The sequence below is a fragment of the Phycodurus eques genome, chromosome 2 (genome assembly GCF_024500275.1).
Source record: "Phycodurus eques isolate BA_2022a chromosome 2, UOR_Pequ_1.1, whole genome shotgun sequence".
NCBI classification, from domain to species: Eukaryota; Metazoa; Chordata; class Actinopteri; order Syngnathiformes; family Syngnathidae; genus Phycodurus; species Phycodurus eques.
Window position 1 is genome coordinate 36,026,848 of NC_084526.1, and position 16,644 is coordinate 36,043,491.

A 16,644-nucleotide genomic window follows, 5' to 3' on the forward strand; every position below is an offset into this window, starting at 1 on the left:
TATATTATATGATTAACAATAATTATCATTATTATTAACAATACTACTTCTATTACTACTACTAATAATAATAATTATAATATATTTGGTATTTATTTGGTATTATCATTTGTAGTAACTACAATTGGGCTTTGTTGTACATATGAATCTGTTATAATTATATTTGAATAACGCTTTTCTATTATTATTGAAGTTGAATTTTTTCCTGATTTTATGTCGCCCCTTCGAGGCAGCGCAGGTGTTTGCTTGTATTGTTTAATGGACGAGCTAGCTCCGTGTGTAGGCCTAAACACCCTCTCCAATAAAACAACCCAGCATCTCTTGGGAAAAGTTGTCCTTTAATCATGACACGTAAGTCTTATGACATGTCTTCCCTTTTCAATGGTTCGTCATAGCTATTATTGATACTTTTGTGTGTGTGTATATGTGTGTGTGTGTGTGTGTGTGCTTCCTTCGAAGTTGATCTCATGCTAGCCATCAGACCATCTCTTTTTCCTGTATGCATCCAGATGACATCATCTCTCAACGGGAGCAGAAACAGAGCCAAAGTGTTGCCATGGAAACTGTCCCTGGAATTGTTTTATCCCTGTGATGGAGCCACAATACAACAACAACAAGCCGTGGTTCACTGCTAAACTTAAGCAGGTTCGCCAAGCTAAGGAAGATGCATATCAGAGCGGGGACAGGGCCCTGTATAATCGAGCTAGAAACCAGCTTACTAAAGAAATTAACATTGCAAAGAGGATCTATGCAGCAAAGTTGGAAAAACAGTTTAGCGCGAACGACTCAAAATCAGTCTGGCATGCATTCCAATCGCTGACTAATTACAAGCGACGATCCCCCCAAGCTGAGAACAATAGCACACTAGCCAACGACTTGAATACCTTCTATTGCAGATTTGAAAAGGACAGTTTCACTCCACACACCCACCCGGCCGCAACCGCGACCACAACCACACCTCTGACTTCTGCGTTAACCATCCATGAACAGGATGTGAGACGCATCTTCAAACAACAGAAGATTAACAAAGCGGCAGGACCGGACCATGTGTCCCCATCCTGCCTCAAAGTCTGCGCGGACCAGCTCGCTCCAGTCTTCACTCAGATCTTCAACAGATCTTTGGAAATGTGCGAAGTTCCATCCTGTTTCAAACGCTCCACCATCATTCCAGTCCCCAAGAAACCTGCAATTTTTGGTCTGAATGACTACTGGCCTGTCGCTTTGACATCTGTGGTCATGAAGTCCTTTGAACGTCTCGTGCTGGACCACCTCAAGAGTGTCACAGGTCCCCTGCTGGACCCCTTGCAGTTTGCCTACCACGCGAACAGGTCTGCGGATGATGCAGTCAACATGGGACTGCACTTCATCCTAGAACACCTCGACAGTGCAGGGACCTACGCGAGGATCCTGTTCGTGGACTTCAGCTCAGCGTTCAACACCATCATCCCTGAACTCCTTTCAACCAAGCTTCTCCAGCTCAGCGTCTCACCTGCCATCTGCCAGTGGATTTACAGCTTTATGACGGGCAGGACACAGCAGGTCAGGCTGGGGGAGGCCACCTCATCCACACTGGGGCGCCCCAAGGTTGTGTCCTCTCTCCGCTGCTCTTCTCTCTCTACACAAACGACTGCACCTCAGCGAACCCGACTGTCAAGCTCCTGGAGTTTGCAGATGACACCACTGTCATCGGCCTCATCAAGGACGGTGACGAGTCTGCATTTCGACAGGAAGCGGAGCGGCTGGAGCTGTGGTGCGGCCGACACAACCTGGAGCTGAACACGCTCAAGACGGTAGAGATGATCGTGGACTTCAGGAGGCATCCTTCGCCACAGCTGCCCATCACGTTGTCCAGCTGCCTTGTGTCAACCGTCGAGACCTTCAAGTTCCTGGGAATTACAATCTCTCAGGACCTGAAGTGGGCGACCAACATCAACTCAGTCCTCAAAAAGGCCCAGCAGAGGATGTACTTCCTGCGGCTTCTGAGAAAGCACGGCCTGCCACCGGAGCTGCTGAGACAGTTCTACACAGCGGTCATCGAATCAGTCCTGTGTTCTTCCATCACAGTCTGGTTTGGTGCTGCTACAAAAAAGGACAAATTCCGACTGCAACGGACAATCAAAACTGCTGAAAGGATTGTCGGTACCCCCATACCCACCATTGAGGACTTGCACGCTGCCAGAACTAAGACAAGGGCGTGCAAAATCCTCTCGGACCGTCTGCACCCCGGTCACCAGCTCTTCCAGCTCCTTCCCTCAGGTCGGCGCTACCGATCAACGCAAACTAGAACTAGCAGACATTCCAACAGCTTCTTCCCTCTTGCGATCAACTTCTTAAACACCTAACCTGTAATTCCATTACAACAAGCTGGAATTTTTTTGACTTGAGTTCGTTGTCACATTTCTGTGGGGCCAATTATGTATTACTCGTGCACTCACTGTAGTTGTCTCGCCATGCTGCACTATTTGCATATACTGGCCACTCATGCCAGAGTAGCATCTGCTCCATTTGCACACTGATTGAGGAGTATCTGTAACATTTGCACAACCATCATTGTCCCAGATGATCGCACTACTCGTCACTTTAAACGGCATACACTCCTTGAAGTCTCGGCGCCCTTTGCACAATGGTCATTGCACCGGACTATTGCAATATTAGTCATTCGAACTGCTCAAAGTGCTAGAGGACTCTGCATCTTTTTGCACAATTGTTTTTGTCAATGTCTTTATGTCTCCAAAGTGTTCTGTAAATTGCCTGTCTGTTGTACTAGAGCGGCTCCAACTACCGGAGACAAATTCATTTGTGTGTTTTGGACACACTTGGCAAATAAAGATGATTCTGATTCTGAATCTGATACTAAATAACACATAAAAACACTCTTCTCAGTCCCACACGCTGCACAAAAGTTTTGTTTTGTGTGATGATCAAAATATCATATATTGTAGAAGTAACATACTCTTAAGTTAAACCATGTTCTTTGCAGTATACCACAGGTGTCAAACTCATGGACTGGAGGCTAAAAGCAAAGCATGTGCGTCAACCTCACATCTCTTGCTAAAATACCAAAACTGCAGATTGAGATTGCAAGCATGTCTTTGCTTAAAATGAATTGAAAACAATTATTGCTGAAAATGTATTATTATAAATTTCTTTTTTTCTTTTTCTGGTTTCTATTTTCATGATTAGCTATCTATAAATTTGTTGTGTATACAGTATGTAATAATATGAGGCAATCGTACATTCATATTGGTTCACAGTAGGGATGTTCGATATCACTTTTTGCCAGACCAACACCAGCACAATTATTCACTCTTGAGTACTCACCAATACCGATACCACTAGTATTTTTGAAAAATAAAATTTCAATTATACACAAAGACAGATAATTGTGAGCAAAGCTTTTTCTTTCTGACCCAGATGATGATTCGCCGATGTGTCGAAGAGTCTCAGTGTAGTGCCAACTACTGGCGAGGAGGACTGTCAGAGGTCATTGTCAGATTTTTGTTTTTTGCCTTAGGTATCGGTGGCTGGTATCGGCAGCCTTCACGAGTACCGTATACTGTGAAATATGACCGATACAGTGGAACCTCGATAAAACGGACCCCGATATAACAGATATTGGATAAAATGGACCGTTGGGATGGAACAATATGTCCAAAAAGTTTCCATTTGTCACATAAAATGCCATTGACAAAGTCTTTAAGTTCCAGAATTGGCCGATGTTGTTTACTGCCGCTGTTGCGCAATGCAGGCAGAGAATGGGACTGACATATTTCCGGGTCACATATATAAAATATGACTACATGGAATTCCAAAAGACGTGCCTACCATGCATACGTGGCGGCCATGTTGAATGTGGGGCATTGATGTGGCGGCCGTCAATTGTCTATTGTGCATAGAGCGCACCGCAGAGAATGAGTGGCATGGCTGCAGTGTTAAATCTGAGGAATACAAAACACGAGTTTCTCTGGCGTCTGGAACATGCTATTTTTGGTACAGTAACAATTTTTCTTTCATCAAACCGTTCGCCTTTGGCAACTGATTTGGAACTACGAAGCGCACTAATTCCTCACTGCTCATGAAAGCGACTCTCGTATGATGACTACTGCACATCAATAATGCCACTATGACCAAGCACACTGGTGTGGTAAGTTTGGATAAAATGTGAAACTTTCATTTTCAAGCTTTTTAAAAATATGTATTTATAACAACTTCGTATTGTATGGGACATTTTAGGCCACAAATAAAACTACAAAACAATAATTTTGGACTGTACTGCAATATGGGTGCATACGGCCTAAAAAAAGTGTTTCAATGTAATGTATCGGACACCCCCTGCCCCTATTAGTCCATTATACTGAGGTTCTACTGTACTTGGTATCGGACTCCATCCATCCATCCATTTTCTGTACCGCTTATCCTCACTAGGGTCGTGGGGGTATCGGACTCAATCAGCCCTAATTCAATCATTATGGCCCTCTGAGAGAAACCATAACTACGATGTGGCCTGCGACAAAAATAAGTTTCACACCCCTGCTGTATATTTTTATGGGCCTCAGCCTACATGCCTTCAGGTGCATAAAACCTAGAAAACGAACTTATACCCAGCCACCAAATATTTAATGAATAACTTTTACCTTTGTCGGAAAGCAACATCATTGGAGAAAGACTTCCTAATGTGATTATAATGGAACCTAATCTGTGTGTGCCAGTGTTCCTTGGAAACAGCTGGAGACTTCACATACATCACGTCCTCAGCCATGATTGACATGCTATTTCAGCTGTTGTAGGTTGTGTCTCGGAAAGATAAGACTGTGTCTTCTCTTTCTTGAACATGACTTCTTGGATTAGCAATTTTTGTACTTATCAAAGAAATGGCTGACTGATTCAAGAACATTTGACTGTATCCCTTATAAAAATGCTTTTTGAGCAGTGTGAGTGCATTTTCTACTTAATCCTCTTGTTTTTTAGGTGTACATTGATATTTCACGTTTAAATTAAGTTTCTTTACAGATTAAAAGGGAAATGCTGCAATTAAAACTTGGGGTTTAATAGCTATTTATTTAAAAAGCTTAACTACACTAAAGTTTGGATCAATGCTATTATTCCATTGCTCATTCATGAGATTCATTTAAACTGCTGTACTAACATTATCACACATGCTATAATGTAACATTTGAATTTCTTGCACATCTGTCATCTCTGTCTCTGATTTAGAAGGAAGTTAAATCTTTTCTAAATCAGTGTTACTTCCCCTGTTTTGTTATTACACAATGCCAAGCTGTCGTCATTCAAGTGTTAGACATAGCAACCCCTGTCTAAATTTAAAAAATGAAATGTTTCCTGAGTGGGTGAAAAAAATGAAGCAGTTGTGAAGGAGCTACATGAGCTGTTATTGGTGCTTATGCTGTAAAATTACAGACTCCCACTGAACCTCCAAAGTTGAATGTTCTCAAGGTTATACAATGTATAATTCAACTAAAATGGGAAAAAAATATTCCTCTCAGTCACTGAAAAACAGGGAACCGTCATTTTGTGACATTACTTGGGTTTTTAAGTTGTTAGGTGAGTTGTTATGACAGTCAGGACTATTTCAATGTAACTTAAAACATTGCCTGTACAAACTGGGGGTTGACCAACATCATGGAATAGATTGTGTTATACTGAGGAGAGTTTACTGTACTGAGTTATGTTTAGTCTTGGGCTGTTTCATTTTCAAGATGAATTGTTTCAGTTATCTACTACAGTCCTGATGTGATTCCCAGAGGGGATAAAACACTTTGCTGAACATTCTGACTGTTTTTCTTCTTTTAATTTGTCCAAGCTTACCTGAGGCACTATTACAAGTGAGACCCAGTATTGATGTCCACCAGCATTTAAAAACAGGCTTGTTTACTTCTTACTGACAACATAATACCGCTTTCTAATGTTTATATATGCTCCCTTAAGATGGTCCTGCCGTGCTGACTGCATTCAGGATCAACCTGCACACAGGTACGGGCAGATCCGAGGCTTAATGTGATGCCTGTCTGTCCATCCTTTCATTACTTTCCACTTCTTATCTCATTTCATATACTTGTTCCCATGACGCCAAGCTGTGCTCAGTAGTTTAGCATAAGTCTGCTTCTGTTTCGCTGTTAATTCTCCCCTGGTATGTGTGCTGATCACACCCATGAGTGTCTTTGCCCGTTTGATGTTTTAGCCTCCATGTTGGCCCTCAACTACAGGTTGTACAGTGTGCTGTGCTCATGGCTAAAGTGTCTCATCTGCACTGATGCATGTACACGTGTTGTTGTCAGGCATGTTAACATGAATAATGAGGCAAATTTTTCAACCATCGGAGAATTAGTTGGTGTTTATGCTAACAAATGTAGTCATGCTCCCGTTAAAGTTCTTTCCTCCATTTCCAGCATTTGTTAACAAGCTGACCATGGTAACCTTATTTTTTCCACACTGAAAGTAAATGGAAGCAACCTCACCTGAATACAATACAGTGACTGAGGGTGTTAATACCTTATTATAATACTCATTATAACACCATCTAAAAACTATTCGATATTATAACACTGTGGGCTCTATTTTTGTAGACAGTGCATCTTTGGTGGGGCCTCTGATTTTTGTGTCAGCGCAAGGCTTGCTCCACGTGTTTGCCAATTTGGCAGACCGGTCTGCACCAAACTGGGTGTTCCGGTAGAGCGAGGGTGTGCCCTTGGAGATTTGCCCCACGGAGTGATAATTTGGTGGCAAAAAGTTAGTCTAAACTTGAGCCTCCTCTGACCACGTCTAAATCTTGGCGCAAGGTAGACCGCTGGTGCAATGCTATTTTGGTGAATTTTATCAGGGCACAGGTAGACAGACATTGAGGTCCGTGGACATACAGTATTTAAGTCGACAGCATTTATCACCATCTCATTCTGTATTGAATAAGGGTACCTGCTCACATTGTCTGTTGCCACACCAGCCAATACTAGTGAGAATGCTTCACTGACACACAAATCACTGCGATTACGTCTAGTCCAGAAACCACCTGGACTGTTATGGACGCAAAGTTCAAAAGCCAGCATCTGTGATGGTATGGGGCTGTGTTAGTGCCAATGGCATGGGTAACTTACACATCTGTGAAGGGACCATTAATGCTGAAAGGTACATACAGGTTTTGGAAAGATACACTGCCATCCAAGCAACGTCTTTTTCATGGACACCCCTGCTTATTTCAGCAAGACAACGCCTAACCACATTCTGCACATGTTACAACAGCGTGGCTTCGTAGTAAAAGAGTGCCGGTACTAGACTGGCCTGCCTGCAGTCCAGACCTGTCTCCCATTGAAAACGTGTGGCGCATTATGAAACATAAAATGCGACAACGGAGACCCCCGGACTGTTGAACGGCTAAAGCTGTACATCAAGCAAGGATGGGAATGAATTCCACCGACAAAGCTTCAACAATTAGTGTCCTCAGTTCCCAAACGTTTATTGGATGTTGTTAAAAGATAAGGTGATGTAACACAGTGGTACACATGACCCTGTCCCAGCTTTTTTAGAATGTGTTGCAGCCATAAAATTTTAATTTCATTTAAATTTAAAAAGATAATAATTATTTGCTAAAAGCAATAAAGTTTATCCGTTTGAACATTAAATATCTTGTCTTTGTAGTGTATTGAATTAAATAGGTTGGAAAAAAAAAAAAAAAGGTTGAACATGATTTGCAAATCACTGTATTCTGACTTCCCAATGGTACAGAATCTTGTACAGGTATTGGATTTCCCAACCAGAGGCAAGCAGCATACAAATAAAACTTTAATCAGGTTATGTTTTTTTTTTTGTTGGTTTTGTTTGATTCAGGTAAAATGCTTGAAAGAGGGAGACAATGCACAGTAGTTGTCTTCTCCAACCTCAACGATTGGTAAATGCCTGTGGGCATGCGGAATGTTGGCCGAGCTGTGTTTCTTCTTTCGGTGGTATATTGAATTTGTTGAAGCATCACGTCCTAGGAGATGCCATCTCGGCCCAAGATCTGATATTGATTGGTTCTGACGAGTGGTGTTTCTAGACCCTTTAAATAAAGCTCTGATTTATATCTCAGCAACAGTGGTTAAATAATTTACTATTACTTACTTCTGACAAATTCTGTTCAATTGCATGGTTTGGTTTCCAAGACAATAAAGTGTAAATTTCTGGAATAGTACGTTTGATGTGAGAATAGTCCGTTCATGATAACAGTAGTGAGAAGACACAACAATATATTCACAACACTTTAATATGCTGCTTTTCCTAGAAAAGGAAACAAAAAAGGACAAAGGATATGTGAGGCTCTTCTGCTCAAGAGTCTACATCTTACATCTACAGAGAATAGAATAGAATAAGCTTTTTCTAGTCCTACAATGGGGAGATTACAGGTTTTACAGCAGCAAATTGGATAGTAGCAGCACACAAGCACATCAATATCAAAGACGTGCATATACAGTGGGTACAGAAAGTATTCAGACCCCCTTAAATTTTTCACTCTTTGTTATGTTGCAGGCGGCACGGTGCACGACTGGTTAGCACATCTGCCTCACAATTCTGCATTCCGGGGTTCAAATCCCGGCCCCGCCTGTGTGGAGTTTGCATGTTCTCCCCGTGCCTGCGTGGGTCTTCTCCGGGTACTCCGGGTTTCTCCCACATCCCAAAAACATGCAGGGTAGTTTAATTGAAGACTCTGAATGTGACTGCGAGTGGTTGTTTGTTTCTATGTGCCCTGCGATTGGCTGGTGACCAGTTCAGGGTGTAGCCCGCTTCTCGCCCGAAGATAGCTGGGATAGGCTCCAGCACTCCCGTGACACTTGTGAGGAGAAGCGGAACGGAAGACAAATGAATGTATTGTATTGCAGCCATTTGCTAAAATCCATCCATTTTCTGAGCCGCTTCTCCTCACTAGGGTCGCGGGCGTGCTGGAGCCTATCCCAGCTATCAATCGGGCAGGAGGCGGGGTACACTCTGAACTGGTTGCCAGCCAATCGCAGGGCACATACAAACAAACAACCATCCACACTCACATGCACACCTACGGGCAATTTAGAGTTGTCAATCAACCTTTGCCAAAATCATTTAAGTTATTTTTTCCCCTCATTAATGTACACACATCACCCCATATTGACAGGAAAAAACGGAATTGTTGAATTTTTTTGCAGATTTATTAAAGAAGAAACATTTAAATATCACACAGCCATAGGTATTCAGACCCTTTGCTCAGTATTTAGTAAAGGCACCCTTTTGAGCTAATACAGCCTCGAGTCTTTTTGGGAATGATGCAAAACGTTTTTAACACCTTGATTTGGGGATCATCTGCCATTCCTCCTTGTAGATCCTCTCCATTTCTGTCAGATTGGATGGTGAACGTTGGTGGACAGCCATTTTCAGGTCTCTCCAGAGCTGCTCAACTGGGTTTAAGTCAGGGCTCTGGCTGGGCCATTCAAGAACAGTCACAGAGTTGTTCTGAAGCCACTCCTTTGTTATTTTAGCTGTGTGTTTAGGGTCATTGTCTTGTTGGAAGGTGAACCTTTGGCCCAGTCTGAGGTCCTGAGCACTCTGGAGAAGGTTTTCATCCAGGATATCCCTGTACTTGGCCGCATTCATCTCTCCTTCGATAGCAACCAGTCGTCCTGTCCCTGCAGCTGAAAAACGCACCCACAGCATGATGCTGCCACCACCATGCTTCACTGTTGGTACTGTATTAGACAGGTGATGAGCAGTGCTTGTTTTCTCCACACATACCGCTTAGAATTAAGACCAAAAATGTCTATCTTGGTCTCATTAGACCAGAGAATCTTATTTCTCACCATCTTGGAGTCATTCCTCTTTGTGAACAAGTGCGTGAGAAAATAGTCGAACAGTTTAAGGACAATCTTCAACAATTGCAAGGAATTTAGGGATTTCATCATCTACGGTCCATAATATCATCAAAAGGTTCAGAGAATCTGGAGAAATCACTGCATGTAAGTGGCAAGGCTGAAAACCAACATTGAATGCCCGTGACATTCGATCCCTGTCCCAGCTTCTTTGGAACGTGTTGCAGCCATAAAATTCTAAGTTAATGTTTATTTGCTAAAAATAATCAAGTTTATCCGTTTGAACATTAAATGTCTTGTCTCTGTAGTGTCTTCAATTAAATACAGGCTGAACATGATTTGCAAATCACCGTATTCCGTTTTTATTTATGTTTAACCCAACATTCCAACTTCATTGGAATTGGGGTTATAAACTGTTGGTAAATATTAAACGGGTCAGTTTTTCTCATACCTACTGTTGCTGATTATTGTTGTCTGTTTGAGTAATATCACTTGATCAATCCTTTCTAACATTCCATACCACAAAATAAGTAAATTATGAATGATTATTGCTGAAATCGGACCAGACCTATTTCTGTATTGGACAAAACTCAAGGCTGCAATATCGGAATCCGATTGGAAGTGAAAAAGTTGGATCGGGACATCGCTATTTAATACTGCTCTGTTTCTTCAACTATTCAACATTGGTGTGTATTGAATTCTAATTAACCAACTGTGACAACAGATATTCTCCCTTCAAAATTCTTCAAAAATCCTTATCTCATATCAGTTGGGCATCCTGGACCAGAAACTGAATAAGTACCTACCTAAACCTCCATCCATCCATCCATTTTCTGAGCCGCTTCTCCTCAGTAGGGTCGCGGGCGCGCTGGAGCCTATCCCAGTTGTCATCGGGTAGGAGGCGGGGTACACCCTGAACTGGTTGCCAGCCAATCGCAGGGCACATACAAACAGACAACCATTCTCACTCACATGCACACCTACAGGCAATTTAGAGTCTCCAATTTATGCATGTTTTTGGGATGTGGGAGGAAACCGGAGTGCCCGGAGAAAACCCACGCAGGCACGGGGAGAACATGCAAACTCCACACAGTCGGGGCCGGGGATTGAACCCGGGTCCTCAGAACTGTGAGGCTGACGCTCTAACCAGTCGGCCACCATGCCGCCCCTACCTAAACCTGTGATCTTCTATTAGTTAGCAAAGAAGACCTCTTGTGGTTTGTGACTGGTTGGACCCTGAAGCAGTAACAGAGTGTGGAGGTGATCTAACAGTCTTAATTTAAACAAAAACTAAAGTAACAAATAAAGTTTGAAAGTTTGAAACAGTTCCCACATCTCTTCATAACATGTCAGGAACATACTTTCATCAAAATACTCAAAGCATATTGACTAACAACACATTTTCAAACCCAATTCTTAAGCCTCACAGAACTTAGGCTGTTATGAGGGGGTGGTCCTCCATCATAAAAGTCCAGACTGTAAAAAAATAAGTAAATAGTAATAAGTAAAAAAAAAAAGTAATAAGTAAAAAAATAAGCGAGCACCTTTAAAGAGAATAAATGCATTGTCACTCATGGAGGCAGCAGTTCATACACTACACTCCATAAACCTGTCGATTAGTGTGCATATTGGTGAATGTGGTGCATGCAGCAGACATCAAACAAAAATACCCTCCTGTCCCTACGTCAACAACTTAGAAGCTAATGCAGATAACAGTGTAAGCTAATGCTAATCTTTGCCAACACTTTGGCTCTGCATACCCAATGGAAAAGTACCAAGGGCCATAACACTTTGACATGATAGTGCTTCCCTGTAGTCTGAGAGAGAAACTCGGGGCGGTGTTATGTAAATTCTTCATCATGTTACTTCACGGGCGGCACGGGGCACGACTGGTTAGCACATCTGCCTCACAGTTCTGAGGACCCGGGTTCAAATCCGGCCTTGCCTATGTGAAGTTTGTATGTTCATGTTCTCCGCCGGCGTAGGTTTTCTCCGGGTGCTCCGGTTTCCTCTCACATCCCAAAAACATGCGTGGTAGGTTAATTGTAGACTCTAAATTGCCCGTAGGTGTGAATCTGAGTGCAAATGGTTGTTTGCTTATACAGTATGTGCCGTGTGATTGGCTGTTGAGGGTGTATCCCGCCTCTTGCCTGAAATCAGCTGAGATAAGCCCCAGCACACACCCAGGACCCTAGTGATAATAAGCGGTACGGAAAATGGATGGATGAATGTTACTTCACAAATTTCATAACGGTTCGCTTGCAGACACATTTTCAGAAATAAGCAGACAATACAATATTTACTTATATTGTAAGTAAATATTGACAGACACACAACTATTTGTATACAAGTAATTAAAAAGTTAATTTCCTATATGCCTCTCTCAAGATGAAACATTGCTAGGCCACGGACTCACCATAGCACCAATTTAGGAATTTCTCACTGAGAGCAAGTCCAATTTATTTATTTTTGGCTAACCAATTATGTTGTTCAGATCATCAATACAGTATTGTCTGAGGTAAAATTAGGTTGCTTGGCTTTAATTATTTTCATTTATTTGTACTATTCATAAACATGAAGATTTATATTGATAATTTACTCTAGCCTCATGTAAGGTTGCAATGTCATCATTAGCTGTCACGAGCCCCCTAGTAGCTGTGACACACTGCTGGCCCTTTGCTTCTATTTGCTCAACCCAGATAACTGTCTCAAAAAAAAACATTGCAGTCCAAAGTAAGACTTCAGCTGCTGAGCTGACACTTCTTTCCACAATCCCAGTGATGTTTTGTTGTTTGTCCTTAGAGATTCTATTGATGACACATTTCCATTCCTCTATAGTACAGTATGTGTCCTCATAGATCATATACATGAAGACCCAATAGACCCTCTTCTATTGGCCCCTAAAAGCTGTCTGAGATCTTTGTGCCCAATCAGAGGCTGCTGCATAAATAAGCCTGAGGATTGTCCTTTGTGGGCTGAGTCCACGTGGGACTTCTGGCACTGCGGAGATGCATACGCTGTTTCCATGCGCGTTCCAACCTCCCCCACAGGAAGTGCTGCGTTCCCACCATTCAGGAATAAAAGAGAGGCAGGCAACAAGCAGCGTCTGCCACGCTGCCCTGCTGGAATGTAGTGTGTCATTGTGTTACAGAAAGACTGGAGCATGTGTGACACTGATTTCCTCTTGATCACAATTTCTTTCATTTTAAGGACTAACAAAATGACTGAGTGTCACTACACTGCAAATCTCCTTCTTACCAGAATAATGACAGACATTTATTATGACCTTATTAGGTTGTTAGAGAGACACATGCAGCCATATTGACCAGGTGGTAACTCTTAAAGTAGATTCCACCTTAGGAGAGAGCAGCAGTTGCTTTAAATAGAGTAGAAAGACAGTCAGAGAGCACATACTTCCATCAAGTCTAAGAATGTGCAAATTAGAGTTGAAACCAAAACAATCTCTTTCCTTAGAAAATGTCGATTTGGTCAGATTTTGAATCAGTTTTCTCCTTAAGAAAGAAATAGAAATAGTTACAGTGAACCCCCATTTATCGTGGTGAGGGATACGCTCCAGACCCGTTATACAGGCACTATATAAAAAGCACACTTTAGAATATTCCTTAGTAGTATTAGTAGTAATATAATAGTACTACTGAAAATTCCGGGCTAATGCCCCAGTACCCAGCCTCTGCAGTCCCATTAAAAGAAAATGAGGTGTCAGCAGGGGCATCTGCCAGGCATAAGGAAACTGCCAAACAAATAATGCGAGTGACTCACTATGGTGACCCCTGATAGGACGAGCCGAAAGTCCCTATGAATGTATTTAAAGGAGGTTCAGACTTCTTCAAGCTGTTTATTTATTATTCCTAGTTGAAGCTTACTGTAAAATGAACTCATACAACTAAAGAACATTCAACATTGTATATTTAAACACCAAAATGTACTATAACAAAAGTCTGCTACCTTAATGCTAACATGCCAGACAAGGGCTATCAAAAATGAGCATAGATATTATGGTACCGTAATTTCTCGTGTATAATGCGCATTTTCCCCCCTAAAAATTGTCAAAGTCAAGAGTGCGCATTATACATAAGTATAGGGGAAAATGGAAAGAACTAAATGTATGCCGCCATCTAGAGGTTATGAAAAAGCTGTACACTTTCATTCCAATATGCCACCGCCACCTACAGGTTATGAAAATGTTGTAGCCTACACTTGCATTCCAATATGACAGGGGTACATGTGACTGCCTATATGTACAGTTGTGCTCATAAGTTTACATACACTGGCAGAGTTTGTGAAATATTGTTTTTTTAAAATACGACTGATGGCTGAACAACAGCCATCATTAATTTCTTTATGATTATGTTTTGTATAATGATAAGGCTTTTCTGAAATTCTTGATATTGAATTTGAATCCCATTACAATAAAAGGAAATGTTCTTAGTAACATTTCGGTATTTTTGACTGCTGTGTAAGTGAAAAAAAAAACTGTTGGTTGTAGTAAATCTTAAAAGGATCCCGTGTGAAAGGGTATATGTATTGATGGGAAAAAAAATCCTTAGAAAAAGAAGAAATTAGCAGTGACTCCTGTCTCTACTGTGACACTAAAACAGGATAAATGGTATAGGAAATGGCTGGCTGGATGGATGGATGGGCCCCTGGACTGAAACAGGACTGGCTATTATTGTAAATTAACTGAAAATTGCTGCTAAGGTACTGCTCTTGAACATCATTAGACATGGCATTGTCATAGTCATGCCTTGCTTCTTTACACGCCACATGGATTAAGTTTTATTACTATCTACTCTACAGTATCTATTTGGCAGGTGTAGAGGTTTAACCTTGGTGAAACATTATCTGCCTGAAACAATGGCTCAATAAGCGAATAGCCTAATTGTGAGTGTGGCAAAGACGCAACATAATCTCATTCTGTTCTTGTGGGAGATGCAATTAGAGTTGATAGGTAGTGGATTAAGGGTGGCGTTTTTAACTGCGACGTTGTGTGTTTTTAATTCTAAAATTTAAATGCATTATAAATATGTTTGTGCCACATACAGTAAGTACCCCCAACTGGTACACTTTCTTTAGTTGCTCGAACAAAGTGTAAAAATATCCCCTAGAATGATTCAAGGATTCCTAACATATTTGACTGAAGTAACTGTGCTTTTCTTCTACACATTTGTTTTAAGACCTAACATTTGTCGTTTTCAGACAAGCACCCTCTGTATTTATTTGTAAAACATGCCTCAAAAAATATTTTTAGTCCTTGGTTTTTAACCCAGCTTGATACTCAGCCCTTGTTTTAGTGTCTTATTTATTTTAGTTGTTTCAATCTTTTGTTAGCATTTTATTGTTTCTGAAATTATGTTATGTGTCAGTCTGACTCACAGTCAGACATTTTGACTAAGAATCTTGGATCAGGATTTTCAGAATCAGAATCATCTTTATTTTGCCAAGTATGTCCAAAAAAAACACACAAGAAATTTGTCTCCGGTAATTGGAGCTGCACTAGTACGACAACAGACAGTCAATTGACAGAGAACACTTTTGAGCCATAAAGACATTGAGAAAAACAGTCCCTGTACAATAAAAGGTTGTTCGTAATCTGGTAATGCCGGTAATTCTTAGTATTTTTTTTTATTTTATTTTTTATTTTTTTGACCATTGTGCAAAAAGTATGTGAGTTTCCATTTTTTTCCCCGTGTTGTGTCCACTTACTACTTCCTACATTGCAAAAACATGCATGGTAGTTTATTTGATGATTCTACTATACGTGTGAATGATTGTGTCTATATGTGCTGTGCAATTGACTGCCGACCAGTCCAGGGTGTGCCCCAGCTCTTGCTTAAAGTCAGCTGGGATAGGCTCCTGCTCACCCATGACCCTGAACAGAGTAAATGGCAGAAAATGGATGCATGGACAATGGTGTTATTTAACATAAGTGCAACGATCTAATTAACTTTGTAATGAAAGAGTGAATTGAAATAAAACTATTCTTTGCTCGTAGCTTTATTTCTCTCAATTTTTCCATTTGTGAATACGTTGTCAGGTAGTATTCTTGTTGGCATTTACAGTGGGTGCATGAAAACTATGATGGATCCAAAAAAGGCAACCATTTAGTATTATGATGTTGCCATTGAAAAAAACTGACTTTTGATCATGAAACCATGAGGACGGTTGTGAAATGCACACTTTTGGCTGGTGTTACACAAAGACTCAAGCTACCAATTTTATCTTGCAGATGAAAATGGTGGAAATGGTATTAATTCATTATCTGAGAGAGCTACATTGCCGGGACACACTGAGGTAAGATACAGTACATTTACATCACCATTTGCCCTTTCCACAGTCTCACAAGCAAATTATTGTAGTTGTGTGAATTCAGTGAGCGTGTTAACAGAAAGTTTTTTTTTTTTTTTTTTTTGAGTCATCCCATTGATCTGTCATCAATTATAATGGGGACAGGTGATCTGTTTTATTCCCAACTTTAATTATAAATGTAAGAAGATACAGACAAAACAGTGCTGGTACAAACATCTTGTTCCGGTATTATGGCAGCACCTGAACATCACAATGCATAGGAAGAATTAAATCATATTGCTCTTCCTCTACACAGCTTGCAGTTACTACCAGGCATATTTTCAGGGAACCTGGAGATTTCACCAATACAGGGATCTTTAAAGGGTCTTAAACAGGTGGCTCACAGCCAGGATCTGGACCCAGATATGGACACGGACACACGCCTTATGTATTATCTTGTAGTTTAAGCAGTGCAATGTTTTGAGGATTAATGGTAATTTTAACCTCTGCAGGT

General features: G+C 41.1%; 1 protein-coding gene across 1 annotated transcript in view; it reads left to right on the top strand.

Annotated features, from left to right (window-relative positions):
• ano5b (anoctamin 5b) overlaps nucleotides 1-16,644 on the top strand; it is a 43,245-nt gene that overhangs the window by 8,184 nt on the left and 18,417 nt on the right. The window contains exon 2 of the mRNA XM_061670511.1: nucleotides 16,072-16,136. Coding sequence (XP_061526495.1) covers nucleotides 16,072-16,136 — 65 coding nt within the window. The remainder of the gene's footprint in view (nucleotides 1-16,071; nucleotides 16,137-16,644) is intronic.